The sequence below is a fragment of the Megascapheus bottae genome, chromosome 6 (assembly GCF_031878675.1).
Source record: "Megascapheus bottae isolate mThoBot1 chromosome 6, mThoBot2.hap1, whole genome shotgun sequence".
In the NCBI taxonomy this organism is placed as follows: domain Eukaryota; kingdom Metazoa; phylum Chordata; class Mammalia; order Rodentia; family Geomyidae; genus Megascapheus; species Megascapheus bottae.
Genome location: NC_143514.1, coordinates 31,549,020 through 31,562,108, shown reverse-complemented (window position 1 = coordinate 31,562,108; position 13,089 = coordinate 31,549,020). Strand labels below are relative to the sequence as shown.

At 35.8% G+C, this 13,089-nt stretch overlaps 1 protein-coding gene across 3 annotated transcripts in view; it reads right to left on the bottom strand.

The window, feature by feature from the left end:
* The window catches only part of Usp33 (ubiquitin specific peptidase 33), a 62,020-nt gene that overhangs the window by 22,631 nt on the left and 26,300 nt on the right, over positions 1-13,089 (bottom strand). For all 3 annotated transcript variants that reach the window (XM_090334582.1, XM_090334583.1, XM_090334581.1), the window contains exons 7-13: positions 12,617-12,686; positions 9,078-9,191; positions 7,885-7,963; positions 5,860-6,277; positions 2,924-3,064; positions 1,766-1,878; positions 13-185 (exon numbers count right to left, since the gene is read on the bottom strand). In XM_090334582.1, the coding sequence (XP_090190708.1) occupies positions 13-185; positions 1,766-1,878; positions 2,924-3,064; positions 5,860-6,277; positions 7,885-7,963; positions 9,078-9,191; positions 12,617-12,686 (1,108 nt within the window). The remainder of the gene's footprint in view (positions 1-12; positions 186-1,765; positions 1,879-2,923; positions 3,065-5,859; positions 6,278-7,884; positions 7,964-9,077; positions 9,192-12,616; positions 12,687-13,089) is intronic.

The following is a 13,089-nucleotide window of genomic DNA, read 5'->3' as shown; positions in this document are numbered from 1 at the left end:
ATCTATACATACCTCTTCACATATTCCATGAAAAATGCTATCCACCCTTGTGGAGCATATGCTTCGCCACAAGATCCTGCCTTGACTATAGAAGTTGGATGACTGGATGAATGCAGCTTAGCAAGGTCTTCCTTGCCAGGAATGGGCAAGGACAGATCTTGAAAGGTCTCGAGGGTTACAGATACCTATAATTGTTTTGTGTTTTAAAAATGGGGAAAATAATCCAGCAGAAATATTTAAAAGGTTAGATTTTTAGACTCCAAAAAAAAAGCAAGTTATAACAGGCTAAAACAAGCAAACAAACCAAGTTGCTTTTTTTGTTTTTCCAGTCTTGGAGCTTGAATTCAGGGTCTGGGCATTGTCCTTAAACTTTTTTTGCTCAAGACTAGTGCTCTACCCCTTGAGCCACAGCACCCCTTCTGGCTTTTTCTATATGTGGTACCAAGGAATCGAACCCAGGGCTTCGTATGTTAGGCAAGCAGTCTATCAATAGGCCACACTCTCAGCCCCCTAAACTGCTTTTATAGTTATTCCAGCAAAAAGACAACTTGCTTTGAACAAGGCATTATTCCAAATTTAATCTTCATATAAACCCTGTATAGTAAGCACTAACATCTTTATTAAAATCAAAGATACTGCAGCATTAGATATTCCTAAGTCAGCTACAACGGCCTACAGACCAAATTCTTGTTTGAGGATTTTTGAGAACTTGAGATAAAACCCAAGTGCCAATTGAAGCCCAAAATTCAAATTACTCAGAACTATTATATAATTCTTTTGGAAATTAGTTTCTATTAATAGTTTTGTTGACTGTTTACTTTGTTGGTAGTAGAGTTTTTGTTTTCTTGCTTTTTTTAAGTCTGGATCTCATTATGTCTGGTCAAATTTCTGGGCTCAAATTATCATTTTTCCTCAGCTTCCTGAATAAGTAAGAGACCTACAAGCTGATAACAGTTTTGATAAGAAGGGATTGGGGTATAAACAACCTGACATCATATGGTTTTAGGTGCTCTCCTGTGATCATGTACTCAACTAAAATAATGTCTTCAGGTGATATATCTTACTATCATATATGCAATCTGTCCTTGAAAGAAATGTCATGTAGCAAATACCTGAAGCTGAGAACATGTCTGGGCAATTTATAACCTACTTTAAAATAACTCTATTGAATGCCCTTGAATTTAAGATTATAACACTTAAAAATTTAGTTTTCAATGCTTTGTAAAACATTATTTTATATTCATTAACTATATTTATTATTGTACTAAAGCAACAAGCTAAGAAACTTTGAAGGATTTATGTATTATCTTTAAAACTCATGATTATTATAATTTAGAACTTTATTATCTATGATTCTGACACTACTTTTTTATCTGAGCCCCAGTTTTAACACAGGAAAATGCTTAAAAACTTCAAATAAAACCAAATCTAAGGTGTATGTGTACATACTGCCTTGGCCTATAAGTAACAACATTATTGCAGCATGCTAATTCCATCAGCCCAAAAAGAATATACATATGCTATTATTTTTTGTGGCAGAACAAAAATTGTTCACCTCTATGTACCAAAACACATGAAGAACCTGGTCATTTCTCCTGATAATGCATGCTACTATCTCCCCCAAATTAAACTATTTCAAATTCATGTTTGATGCAAACAGAAAACACTATGTACAAATAGCTACAATAAAAAGAAATTAAATTTTTCATATCCTTTTAAAAGAGCATTAGAAATTTTCTGTGTATTACAGTTCCCTTATACTCACCCTATCACAGGTCAGACATTGTACTGAGCTAATGATTGTTCCATCAAATATGTCTGAAATAACACTTCTATATTTCTTATGCTGTTTTTTTCTCTTTGGAGATGCAGACTGGGCTAGGATTGAAAAATAAGTGTAGTACATTAACAAAAATGTTTGTTGTTTTTTCCCAGTCCTAAGGCCTGGGCTCTGTCCCTGAGCCTCTATGTGCCCAAGGCTAGCTAGCACTCTACCAATTAAGCCACAGAGCCACTTCTAGCTTTTTCTGTTTATGTGGTACTGAGAAATCAAACCCAGGGCTTCATGCATGCTAGGCAAGCACTTTACCACTAAGCCACATTCTCAGCCACAAAATGTTTTCAATATTCCTTTCAAACTGAAAAATCAATCAAATAAGGTGTCAACTGGTTTTATCTTGTTTTTTTGGCCAGTCCTGGGCTTGAGCTCAGGGCTTGAGCACTGTCCTTGGACTTTCTCAAGGCTAGAACTCTACCACTTGAGCCTCAGTACCACTTCCGGCTTTTTTCTATGTATGTGGTACCAAGGAATTGAACCCGGGTCTTCATGCATGCTAGGCAAGCACTTTAACCACTAGGCCAAACTCCCGGCCCATGGTTTTATCTTTTTAATATAACTCTGTCCACCATAAATGTATGTATGAGAAAATGAAAACAATTTTGAATTAAGAACGAGAAGCCAGGCACCAGTGACTCACACACATAATCCCATCTACTCAGGAGGCTGAGATCTGAGAAAACTTCAGACCCAAGACCTGTAAACCTGTAAGTTATACATCTTATAAAGGTAGGATTCTCATTAATAACTAGTGGGAACACAGACACCAGAAAACAGTTCACTGTTTTTTTCAAATATTAAGTATAAATGGTGGCTCATGCCTATAATCCTAGCTGCTCTAGAGGCTGAGAGCTAAGGATCACGGTTCAATGAAGTCTGTGAAACTATCTTCAATTAACTAGCAGAAAACGGGAAGTGGTAATTAACACTTAATTTTTGGAATTGAAAAAAATTAGCACATGGGGGGAGGATATTTGTAAAAATTCCATACATGTGCTTTGAACAAATCCATCCTTTTGTCCCAAAATCAGCATTTTAAACTAATATGCAAAACAGAAGAACTTGAATGAAGAAAATGTTTTTTACCTTTTTTATGGGTGGATGCCAAGCCTGGCCATAAATTGCCTGATTTAGGAGGGCTGGTAGATAAACGTGAATTAACACCTTCATTAGATGGAATAATCTGTGGTGTAGATAGTTCATTCAAATGGACATCTGTGATATACTCTGCAATATTTAAAAATTGTATTACATTAACAAAATTATTCCAAGTGTCCAAAAATGTTAGTAAAAGTTTGATTTGACAAAACCTCAATGCACCAGATAAAATATCTGAAAAACCAAGTGTTTGCAAAGCAAAATTAATAGTGTTTTTCCACCTAGAAACCCAATTACTGTTTAAAAACACATTATAGTTATAGGCAATTCAGGAAGATAATAGTGGAAATACAAAGCCAAAAAGCATCTTCTTGGTCCAAGTTTTGTGCATTAAAAACACAACCAGGTGCCAGTGGCTCCTGACATTAATCCTAGATTCTCTAGGATCTAAGGATCACAGTTCAAAATCAGCCCAGTCAGAAAAAGTCCTGATAATCTTATCTCCAATTTAAAAAACTGTCTCAAGTGGTAGAGGCAGTCTTGAGCAGGAAAGGCATGAGACTCTCACTTCAAGCCCCAGTACCATCACCAAAGAAAGAAAAATAAAACACATACTTAATGATGTGAGGGATAGAACCCAATTAAGACTGCAAGTGATCTCTCATTGAGCAACACCTAGACCAAGAGTTTTGTTTTTTTTTTAAGCAGAAGAAAAAAATTATTCTTACAGACTAACATAGTAATCAAAATTACACAAAAAATTCAGCCATGCATTTTCTCTTATGGTGATGAAAAATAAAGGCAAGTTTCCTGAAAGTTAACTTGATCGTTTGCTGTTGAAGTACTAGTGTCTAACATGTATTTCATGGCAAGAGCCAATGTGCTCAATGAGTATATGAAAAAAAAGAAAAAGAAAAAAGAAAACACTTGTTAATAAAGCATCCTCATTCAGAATACCTACAGGGATTTTCTTTTCCAGACAATACAAAACCATTTTCCACAGACTTTTCTCAATACATCAATTATGACCAAGTCAGACTGCATACTGTTAGAGAAAAAAAAGCTCACCCTAGACTTTCTGAAGAGGAAAAATGTCAGTATTTAGATCTAGAAAAGGGATTGACAAGTTTTTCCTATAAATGTACAAATAGCAAATATTTTAAGTTTTATGTGCCATAATGTCTTGATCCCACTTTTCACCAAGACTTTAAACACATAAAAACTGACTCCCTTGACTTAGGTCCTTACATAGTTACTATGTATAAGAAAACCTGTGACCAGTTTTAAAAGGATCAATTTTCAAAGGACCAGTTTGTCCCTTAATCGGGCTTACTTAAGCTTTAGACAATGAAGAGGTAGACAGTAGTCCAGGCTTTCAGTACTGACATTTCATATGCTTATTGACTAAACAATTTCTACATAAGATTAGAAAACTCCTAGTTTTCCTGATGGAAAAACATCGACATACTGTACATAGCTAAACCACAAGACTTTCTAAGGCAAAGAAACTATTCTACAGGGGCCAGGAGTTTGACTTAGTAGTAGTAGAGTGCTTGCCTAGCATGCATGAAGACCTGGATTCAATTCCTTGGTACCACTTACATAGAAAAGTCAGAAATGGCGGTGTGGCTCAACTGGTAGAGCACTAGCCTTAAGGAGAGCCCAAGGACAGTGCTCAAGCCCTAAGGTCAAGCCTCAGGAATGGCAAAAAAAGAAAAAAGAAACTATTTCATAAAAAGGACCTTTTGGAAGAGGCAACAATGTTCAAGAAATAATATACTCACTACTTTACGAAACCGTAGCCTCTCTACACATCACCTTGACAATAAAATAAAATTTTTAAAAAATAAATAAAAGTTCACATTTCATTGGTGGAAAAAGGGGCCTTTTCTTGTTTTGTTTTGTAATTGGTTGTCACTCTGTCTCAAGCTGCCTTGACCTGCCATAAGTGCTAGGATTACAGGCAGTATTCCAACATACCTGTCCAATAAGAAGCTCTAAATTAATTCACATATTTTATTTAGCTCTCAAGTTTCAGCAATTACCAAGATAAAATTTGTTACTTGTTAGTCACTTAAGATCACATAATTTGAGCCTCTAATGGCTTAATTTTATAATATACTTAAGAGAACTAAACACCACTAAGATAAATTGTCTTAAAAATACATAAGCAAAACAACTTTGGTTGTAACATTGGATTTGACTGACAGCAATCAAAATCTAGTAAGAGCATATAATTAGGAAAGGACAATCTGGGTTTTGCTTTCTTAATACTAGAATCAACAAAACTGGCTTGAAATCAAAAATGATAGAAGGGTCAATTCTGATTTGATCATTTTATCATCCGTCAATCTTCCACCTCCCTGCAACAATTAGGTACTATCTTAGATGCAGAAAGTAGACCTCACCTCGACACCAGATTTGCTGCTGCTGTAATCTCAGCCTGCAGAATCTTAAGAAATAAATTTCTTTACTTTTAAGTTTAAATAAATGTCTAGTTCAAAAGGAGGGGATAAATTTCCTTCTTTGTTTGCTTTTTGCAGGGACTCTCACTTACTAGGGCAGTACTCTATAGCTGAGTCATGCCTCCCATTATTTGGTGTAAGACAGTGTCATGCTACATAGTTCAGACTGAACTTGTACTTGTTGTATAGTCCAGGCTGCCCTTGAACTATGAGTCTCATGCCTCAGTTTCCTGACTACTGGGTTTACAGATACGAACTACAATACCCAGCTGGAATGACTTTAATAAGCAATCCTTAAAATTCCTCTTTTCTTCAAAGTCTGTAATTTCATGGCTTTAATACACCCACGTAATACCACTGAAGTTTAGGTCTATTAGCTAAAAGTTCCCAATGTAACAATTATTTAAGTACCCATTGTCTACAAGTAAAATATTATTTTCATGATCAAATTATTGTCACCTGAAGCTCTGCCATGTATTTGCACTTTGACAGTTTCCTGGTTATTTAAGTCGACTGTTTCAGATACAGAGTCTCTATCTTTATCTAATTCTCCTTCAGAATTTATTTTATTAAGCTTATTGCAAATCTTCTCTTTTTGCCAGTCTTTTGACATTTCTGAATTGTTTTCATCATCCTGAATCAACATCGTTGTTTCATTATTATCTTCAGAAAAGCCTTTGGAGCCACTTTCATTTTCTGCTTTATCAGTGCTGCTACAAGATTCACAGGACTGAAAATCTACATCTGATTGGTTCTTGTCTTCATCCATGGTCTCCTCAGAAGTTATAGTTTGAGGATCTTCCTCTGTTTCCATGACCTGCTCTTTCAATTCTTCATGAAGGAGATCCATTAAACATCTAAGGAATTCCTGAGCATCCTAATATATCAACAACATAATGTTACCACTTTATTAAATGAATATGAAGGAACTTAAGAAAAAAATATGTAAAATCAAGTATGTACATTATCACACTAAGAAAATACCAACTGAGCTGGGCACCATGGCTTACTCCTGTAATCCTAGCTACTCAGGAGGCTGAGATCTGAGGATCAAGGTTCAAAAGCCAGCCCAAGCACAAAAGGACTTCAGAGTGTTTATCTTCAATTAATCTCTAGAAAACGAAAGTAGGGCTTCACTCAAGGGTAGGGCATTAGCTGTGAGCTGAAGTGCACAGGGACAACACCCAAGCTGAGTTCAAGCCCCATGACCCACAAAAAAAGAAAAAGAAAATGCCAACTGACAGAAAATAAGGCAATAGATAATATACTGCAAATGGTAAAAATTAATAAACAAAACAAAATTCTAATAAACTGATGACTTCAATGTCACCTTCAACTAATGCTGCTATTCATAAATAAGAGAAAAATAATGATCTGCCTCACCTAACAATGAGATTTTAGAGATATGTCCTAAATTCAAGTATGTATAATAAAGCATCAAATTATAGCCTTTGGAGATGCTGGAATTTGTATGACATAAGCTAATAAGAAGGAATAGGTAGCGAGCCAACAAATCAAGAGGCTGAGGTCTCAGGATCAAGGTTCAATGCCAGCCTCAGCAGAAAAGCTGTGAGATCTTATCTCCAATTAACCAATCAAAAACCAGAAGTGGTGCTGTGACTCAAGTGGTAGAGTACTAGCTTTGAGCACAAAGAAGCTCAGAGACAGTGTACCCAGGCCCAGAGTCCATGCCCCACAACTGACCAAAAAAAAAAAGGAATAGATAATGGCTTGAAAACAGAAAAAAACGCACCAGGGCCAGATATAAATACCAAAGATAGCCAGGCATAGTCCAATGACTGACAAATAAACAAATAAATAAATAAATACCAATGATACTAGATAAAACTATACCAATTGAAAGTGTCATGTGATATCAAAGAATTCTTTCGTGTATGATAGTGATATTGATATGGATTAGAAAGCCCAGTGAGGCTTTTTGGGTGTGGCTCAGTAGCAGAGCACTTGCCTCATGTGCACCAGGCACTGTGTTTGATCTACAACAATACAAAAACAAAAAGAAAAGGCCCAAGATAGAGTCTACCAATATACTAATAAACACATGAACAGATTAATAGTTAAGAAAATTTTAAATCACATAAGAGAATTCTTACAATTACAGTTGATACAATTTCTCAGCTATGAAAAAATAAAAACCTGTATACAAAATAACAACAAAATAAGTGCTTTATACACAGAACAGCTACTTTTTTAAAGTATTAAGCACTGAAAATATCTGTCTCTGGATGCATAACTCATTAGAAAACCCAAAAAAGTATACAAATATACCATTCTCAAAAGTTTGTAGAAAAATATACTTAATTTGTAATAGTAACATTGAAATTAAGTTAAAAATAACAAAACATTAATATTCTTGGTCAATAAAGATACAATAATTAATGATAAAAATGGACCAATAAATACACAATAATATTTTACAAATTAAATATTATTAGAATCATGAATGAACAGCAATAGACTAACCTGTTGAGAATATCCTCGGAATGTTGGGTTAACAGTTTTAATTCCTTGAAACAGATTAGTAGGCACAACAGACCCTGGCCTGAGAAAGAAATCACTTTTAGTATTAATGTTTTCTCATACATTTTTAGAGGTTTTCATCATGTGTACAGCCCCCATACTTACTTTCTCTGCCTCTCTGCTCCTACTAGTCCCCTTCTTCTCAGTCTATCCAAAAGAAAACATTGTAGAGGGCAGGAAGTTTGGCCTAGTGATAGAGTGCTTGCCTAGCATACACAAAGACCCAGGTTCGATTCCTCAGTACCACATACATAGAAAAAAAAAAAGCCAGAAGTGATGCTGTGGCTCAAGTGGAAGAATCCTAGCCTTGAGAAAGCCCAAGGACAGTGCTCAGGCCCTGAGCTTAAGGCCCAGCACAGGCAAAAAAAAAAATTGTAAAAGAAAACTTTTGGCCCAAGTCAGTTGGGAAACTAAATTCTGAATATCAAGATTCAAAAAAAAAATCTGAGCAGAAAGGTTCATGGAACTCTTATCTGCAATGAACCACCAAAGAAACAGAAGTAGAGGTGTGGCTAAAATGGCAGAGCCTTAGCCTTGAGCAGAAAAAGCTATGGGACAGAGACTAGGCTCTGAGTTCAAGCCACAGTACTGGCACAATTTTTTTTGTTTTTAATTATATTTCTTTTCTCTCCCAAACAAATCATATTGCATTAAATTATTTTTTGAAGTGCAAGTTCCTAAATTATACTCTAAACAAAATTAACACATTATAATATAGAGATTCCCTTCTTGAATACTTGTTTGTTAAACATGTCATTTGAAATATGATGTAAAAATCAATGTTAATAAATTCTTTAATAAAAAATTAACATTATAGCAAATAATTATTTTCCTAATGTCAAACTTTAGAACAAATAAACATCAACATGTCTTAATAATGATATCTATGATCTACTTCTAGCATTATAGCAATGCCATTTCTGTGTTAAAGTAGTATACTCCAATAACAGCATCTTTAGCAATTTACATTTTGACAATGCCAACTTCATCTGCACTTTGTTTCAAATGTAACATGCTCCAAGTTTAACTTAAGTATGTCAAAGCTCTCTCACTTTTCAGCTAAATAAATATGCATACATATTTTTAGTAACTATATGATTCATTTTGAATAAATGATAAATCTATTAGGTACTTACCTGCTTTTATGCCACAACTCTGTCATTAGTTTGAGATAACTTTTACAAATCGCTGGCTTCTTATCTGTTCTAGCTAATCCTCCACAGTCAAGAAAAAACTGCGTCAAAGGTGGGCTAAATTTAAGAAGAAAAAATTGTTAGACTGAATTACAACCTAATAGTGACTAATTTGTAGTCATGTAATGAACTAACAGTACACAAATCACTGTGTCCTTTTTTCACTCCTTTCTAAAGCCTAGCTTCACATGAATTTCTTCACATCTTTAACAAGTTCAACCAATCAGATTTGGGGCAGTCATACTGTCTTTCATGTGTTAGATCCAACAAGCACCTTTCTGCTTTCTCTCGAGTGTGTGTGTGTGTGTGTGTGTGTGTGTGTTTTCTGCTTTCTCTCGAGTGTGTGTGTGTGTGTGTGTGTGTGTGTGTGTGTTAGATCCAACAAGCACCTTTCTGCTTTCTCTCAAGTGTGTGTGTGTGTGTGTGTGTGTGTGTGTGTGTGTGTGTGTGTGTGTGTGTGTCATGGGGCTTTAACTCTGGGCCTAGGCTCTGTCCCTAAGCTCTTCAGGTCAAGCTTACTGCCCTACCCCTGAGCCACAGCCCCACTTCCCGTTTTCTAGTGATTCTTTGGAGGGAAGAGTCACAGGTTCTTTAGTGCCAGGGTTGGCTTTGAACCTCGATCCTCAGACCTGAAGCCTCCTTAGTAGCTAGCATTACAGGCTTGAACCACTGTGACCAGCTCTCTCTCAACTTTTATTACAGGTCCACTCCCTCCTTGGTTTTTGTTTTTTGATTTAGCCCAGTGTGGCATCAAAGCCTCAATACTGCCACACTCTCCTGAGTACTGGGATTTTGGGCACGTAACCAACACACCCAGCTATCCTCCCATCTCTTGAACAAACTTCTTCACCAAAATAATGTACTTTTCCCCTTATCTCTCTTTACCCTGCCTCAACAAACAAAAACATTTTCCCTTTTATTGTTCTTCCTGCTGTTAGCCATCAAAATATACAGCAACTCTTTTTTTCTCTCCCAAATATATTCTTTTCTTTGAATGGTCTTAAATTCCTGTCCAAACACTAAAAATGGACAAATTTATCTAATTTCAACCATCCATCCCACCCAATCTCCATTTACATGAAAGCCTAAACTAAAAAATAGTATGGCAAAATTTTACTTTCAAGAGAACATGTTCTTCCTTCAAGTTTTTATATTCTAATATGTTTTATCTGTTAGCTCCACTTAACAACTTTTAAAGTATTTTATTATCTTTTATGAGTTTTACTAGCTTGAAGGCACTCCTGCAAACACAGTTATATAGGAAACTGACAACAAAGAACCAAATCCTGACTGCAATAAACTGAAGCTTCCTTGAAGGCATTTTGATAGCCACTAAACCCTTACAATACTACAGCCTTATTGACCATGTCTTTCCAAGAAAATCTTTGCAAAGTGAATTTATGGAAGTAGTACAATAAACAAAAAATAGAATATAGTCTGTAGGAGTGCAGGTCAGTGGTAGAACACTTTCTAATATGAAGGAGGCCCCTAACTTCCATCCCTAGCACCACTAAATGTTAAAAAATAAAAATCAAGGGCCCGGGAGTGTAACCTAGTATTAGACTGCTCGCCTAGCATGTACAAAGAAAGTTCAATTCCTGCTCTCCTACCATGTACAAAGAAAGTTCAATTCCTAAGTACCAAATATTCAGAAAAAGCTGGAAGTGGCTCTGTTGCCCAAGTGGCAGAGCACTACCCTTGAGCAAAAAGTGGCAAAGGACAGTGCCCAGGCTCTGAGTTCAAGCCCCAGGACTGGCAAGTAAATAAATAAATAAAAATAAATAAATCACATACACAAAATCTCAGTTGGGAATTTTGATCTAGTACTAATATGAAACCTGAGACAAAGTTAAACATTCTGTACTCAGCTTTTGTCTGGGTATAAAAGTACTCATACTGCACATACACACTCCAGTACTTGGGAAATTGAGGCAGGGGGATAATAAGTTTAAGACCAGCCTGAACTAGATACCAAGACCCTATTCCCCCTGGCCCCTCCAAAAATAAATAAATAATAAAAATAAAATTGTCCTACAGTTCTTTCAACATGTGATATTCCAACTTCATGGCTCCTTCTTTCTCATCTAACCATATTCTATCAACCAATCATTCCCCAAAAATGTTTATATACAACTCATCCACTCCTTTTCAACCACCTTACATACTACAATCCACCATTATTTTTGCTTCAGTCACTTGACAGTCTCCTAACTGATCTTCCAAATTCTACTTTTTCCTTCTCAATTCATTGTCTACATGGTAACTATAAGGATCTTTTTACAACATAAAATGTATTATTAAGCCAGGCACTGGTGGCTCACGCCTGTAATCATAGCTACTCAGGAAGCTGAGATCTGAGGGTCACTGTTGAAAGCCAGCCAGGACACAAAAGTCTGTGAGACTCTGATCTCTATTTAACCACCAGAAAACTGGAAGTGGTACTGTTGCTCAAATGGTAGAGCAATAGCCTTGATCCGAAAAGCTCAGGGATAACACCCAGGCCCAGAGTCCAAGCACCACAACCAACCAACCAAAAAAAAAAAAATGTATTTTTAAACTACACTGTTATAAAAATAATTCAGTGGTATATTAGTACAATAAATATTAAGGACCTAAATTTTAATGTGGCCTACATGACCCAGACCTATGTCATTCACTACCATTATTACTATATGCATGTCATACAGGTTTTCTTCTACTTCTCAAAAGTAGCAATCTCCTTCCTGCCACAAAAACCATTACAAAGGCAAAGTAATGCACCTAAATGGTAAAGTCAATGATTCTGAACTCTGTTCCTGACTTGATGTATATAAAGAAAACTACCTGCCCTATGGATTTGGTATGATTTTAAAAAATTAAAATAAATCTGAATGCTTTAGCAGACTATATATAATATTTACAAATATTATATATAATATATTTTACATTTAAAGCACTTTCATAGGACCTCTAAACTAAAAGCAAGAAAATAATTATTGAAGTTCTTTATTTTTTACTGGTTTAAAAAAAACAAAAACAAAAACACCTTGCCAGGCATATACTTCATGTTTGCTTCATGTGCAAGGCCCTAGGTTTGATCTCCAGCACCAAAAAATAAAAGAAACAACTTGCTCAAAATATACAACTACATAGGATCTAAGTCTAGATCAACAGTCTTCTAAATACTTACCTACTCTACCTTAGGAAGGTATCACTTACCACAGGATGATTATCCGTTCCAAAACTAACATTTAGAATCTACACAAGGACCGGGAGTTTGGCCTAGTGGTTAAAGTGCTTGCCTAGCATGCACAAAGACCCGGTTCAATTCCTTGGTACCACATATATATAGAAAAAGCCGGAAGTGGTGCTGAGGCTCAAGTGGTAGAGTTCTAGCCTTGAGAAATTCCAAGGACAGTGCTCAGGCCCTGAGTTCAAGCCCAGGACTGGCAAAAAAAAAAAGAATCTACACAAGCGAAATGAAAATAAGTTTCTCTACTTACCAATTAGAAAGAGCCTGCAAAGCTGCATTCATGTAACAAGTATTTCCAATATTTTTCAAACCTGTAAGACCTATTATGGAAAAAACAAATTCAATAATACAAAAATAACTCAATTTTCTGGGTAGTTATTGAGTATACTTTTAAGCTATATTTTAATATATAGATATTGAACTGAGGGAACACTGAAGGTAAGACTGTCCAAGAAGAACTATACTATTTATCCAATTTACAGAATTTTAACTCCTTGGTAATAAATACCTTACTAACAATAAAAACTTTTTTAAATTTTTTTTCTAGTCCTTCGGCTTGAACTCAGGGCCTGAGCACTGTCCTTGGGCTTTCTCAAGACTAGTGCTCTACCACTTGAGTCACAGCACCATTTCTGGCTTTTTTTCTGTGTATGTGGTACCAAGGAATCAAATCCAGGGTTTCGTGCATGTTAGGCAAGCACTCTATCACTAGGCCATGCTCCC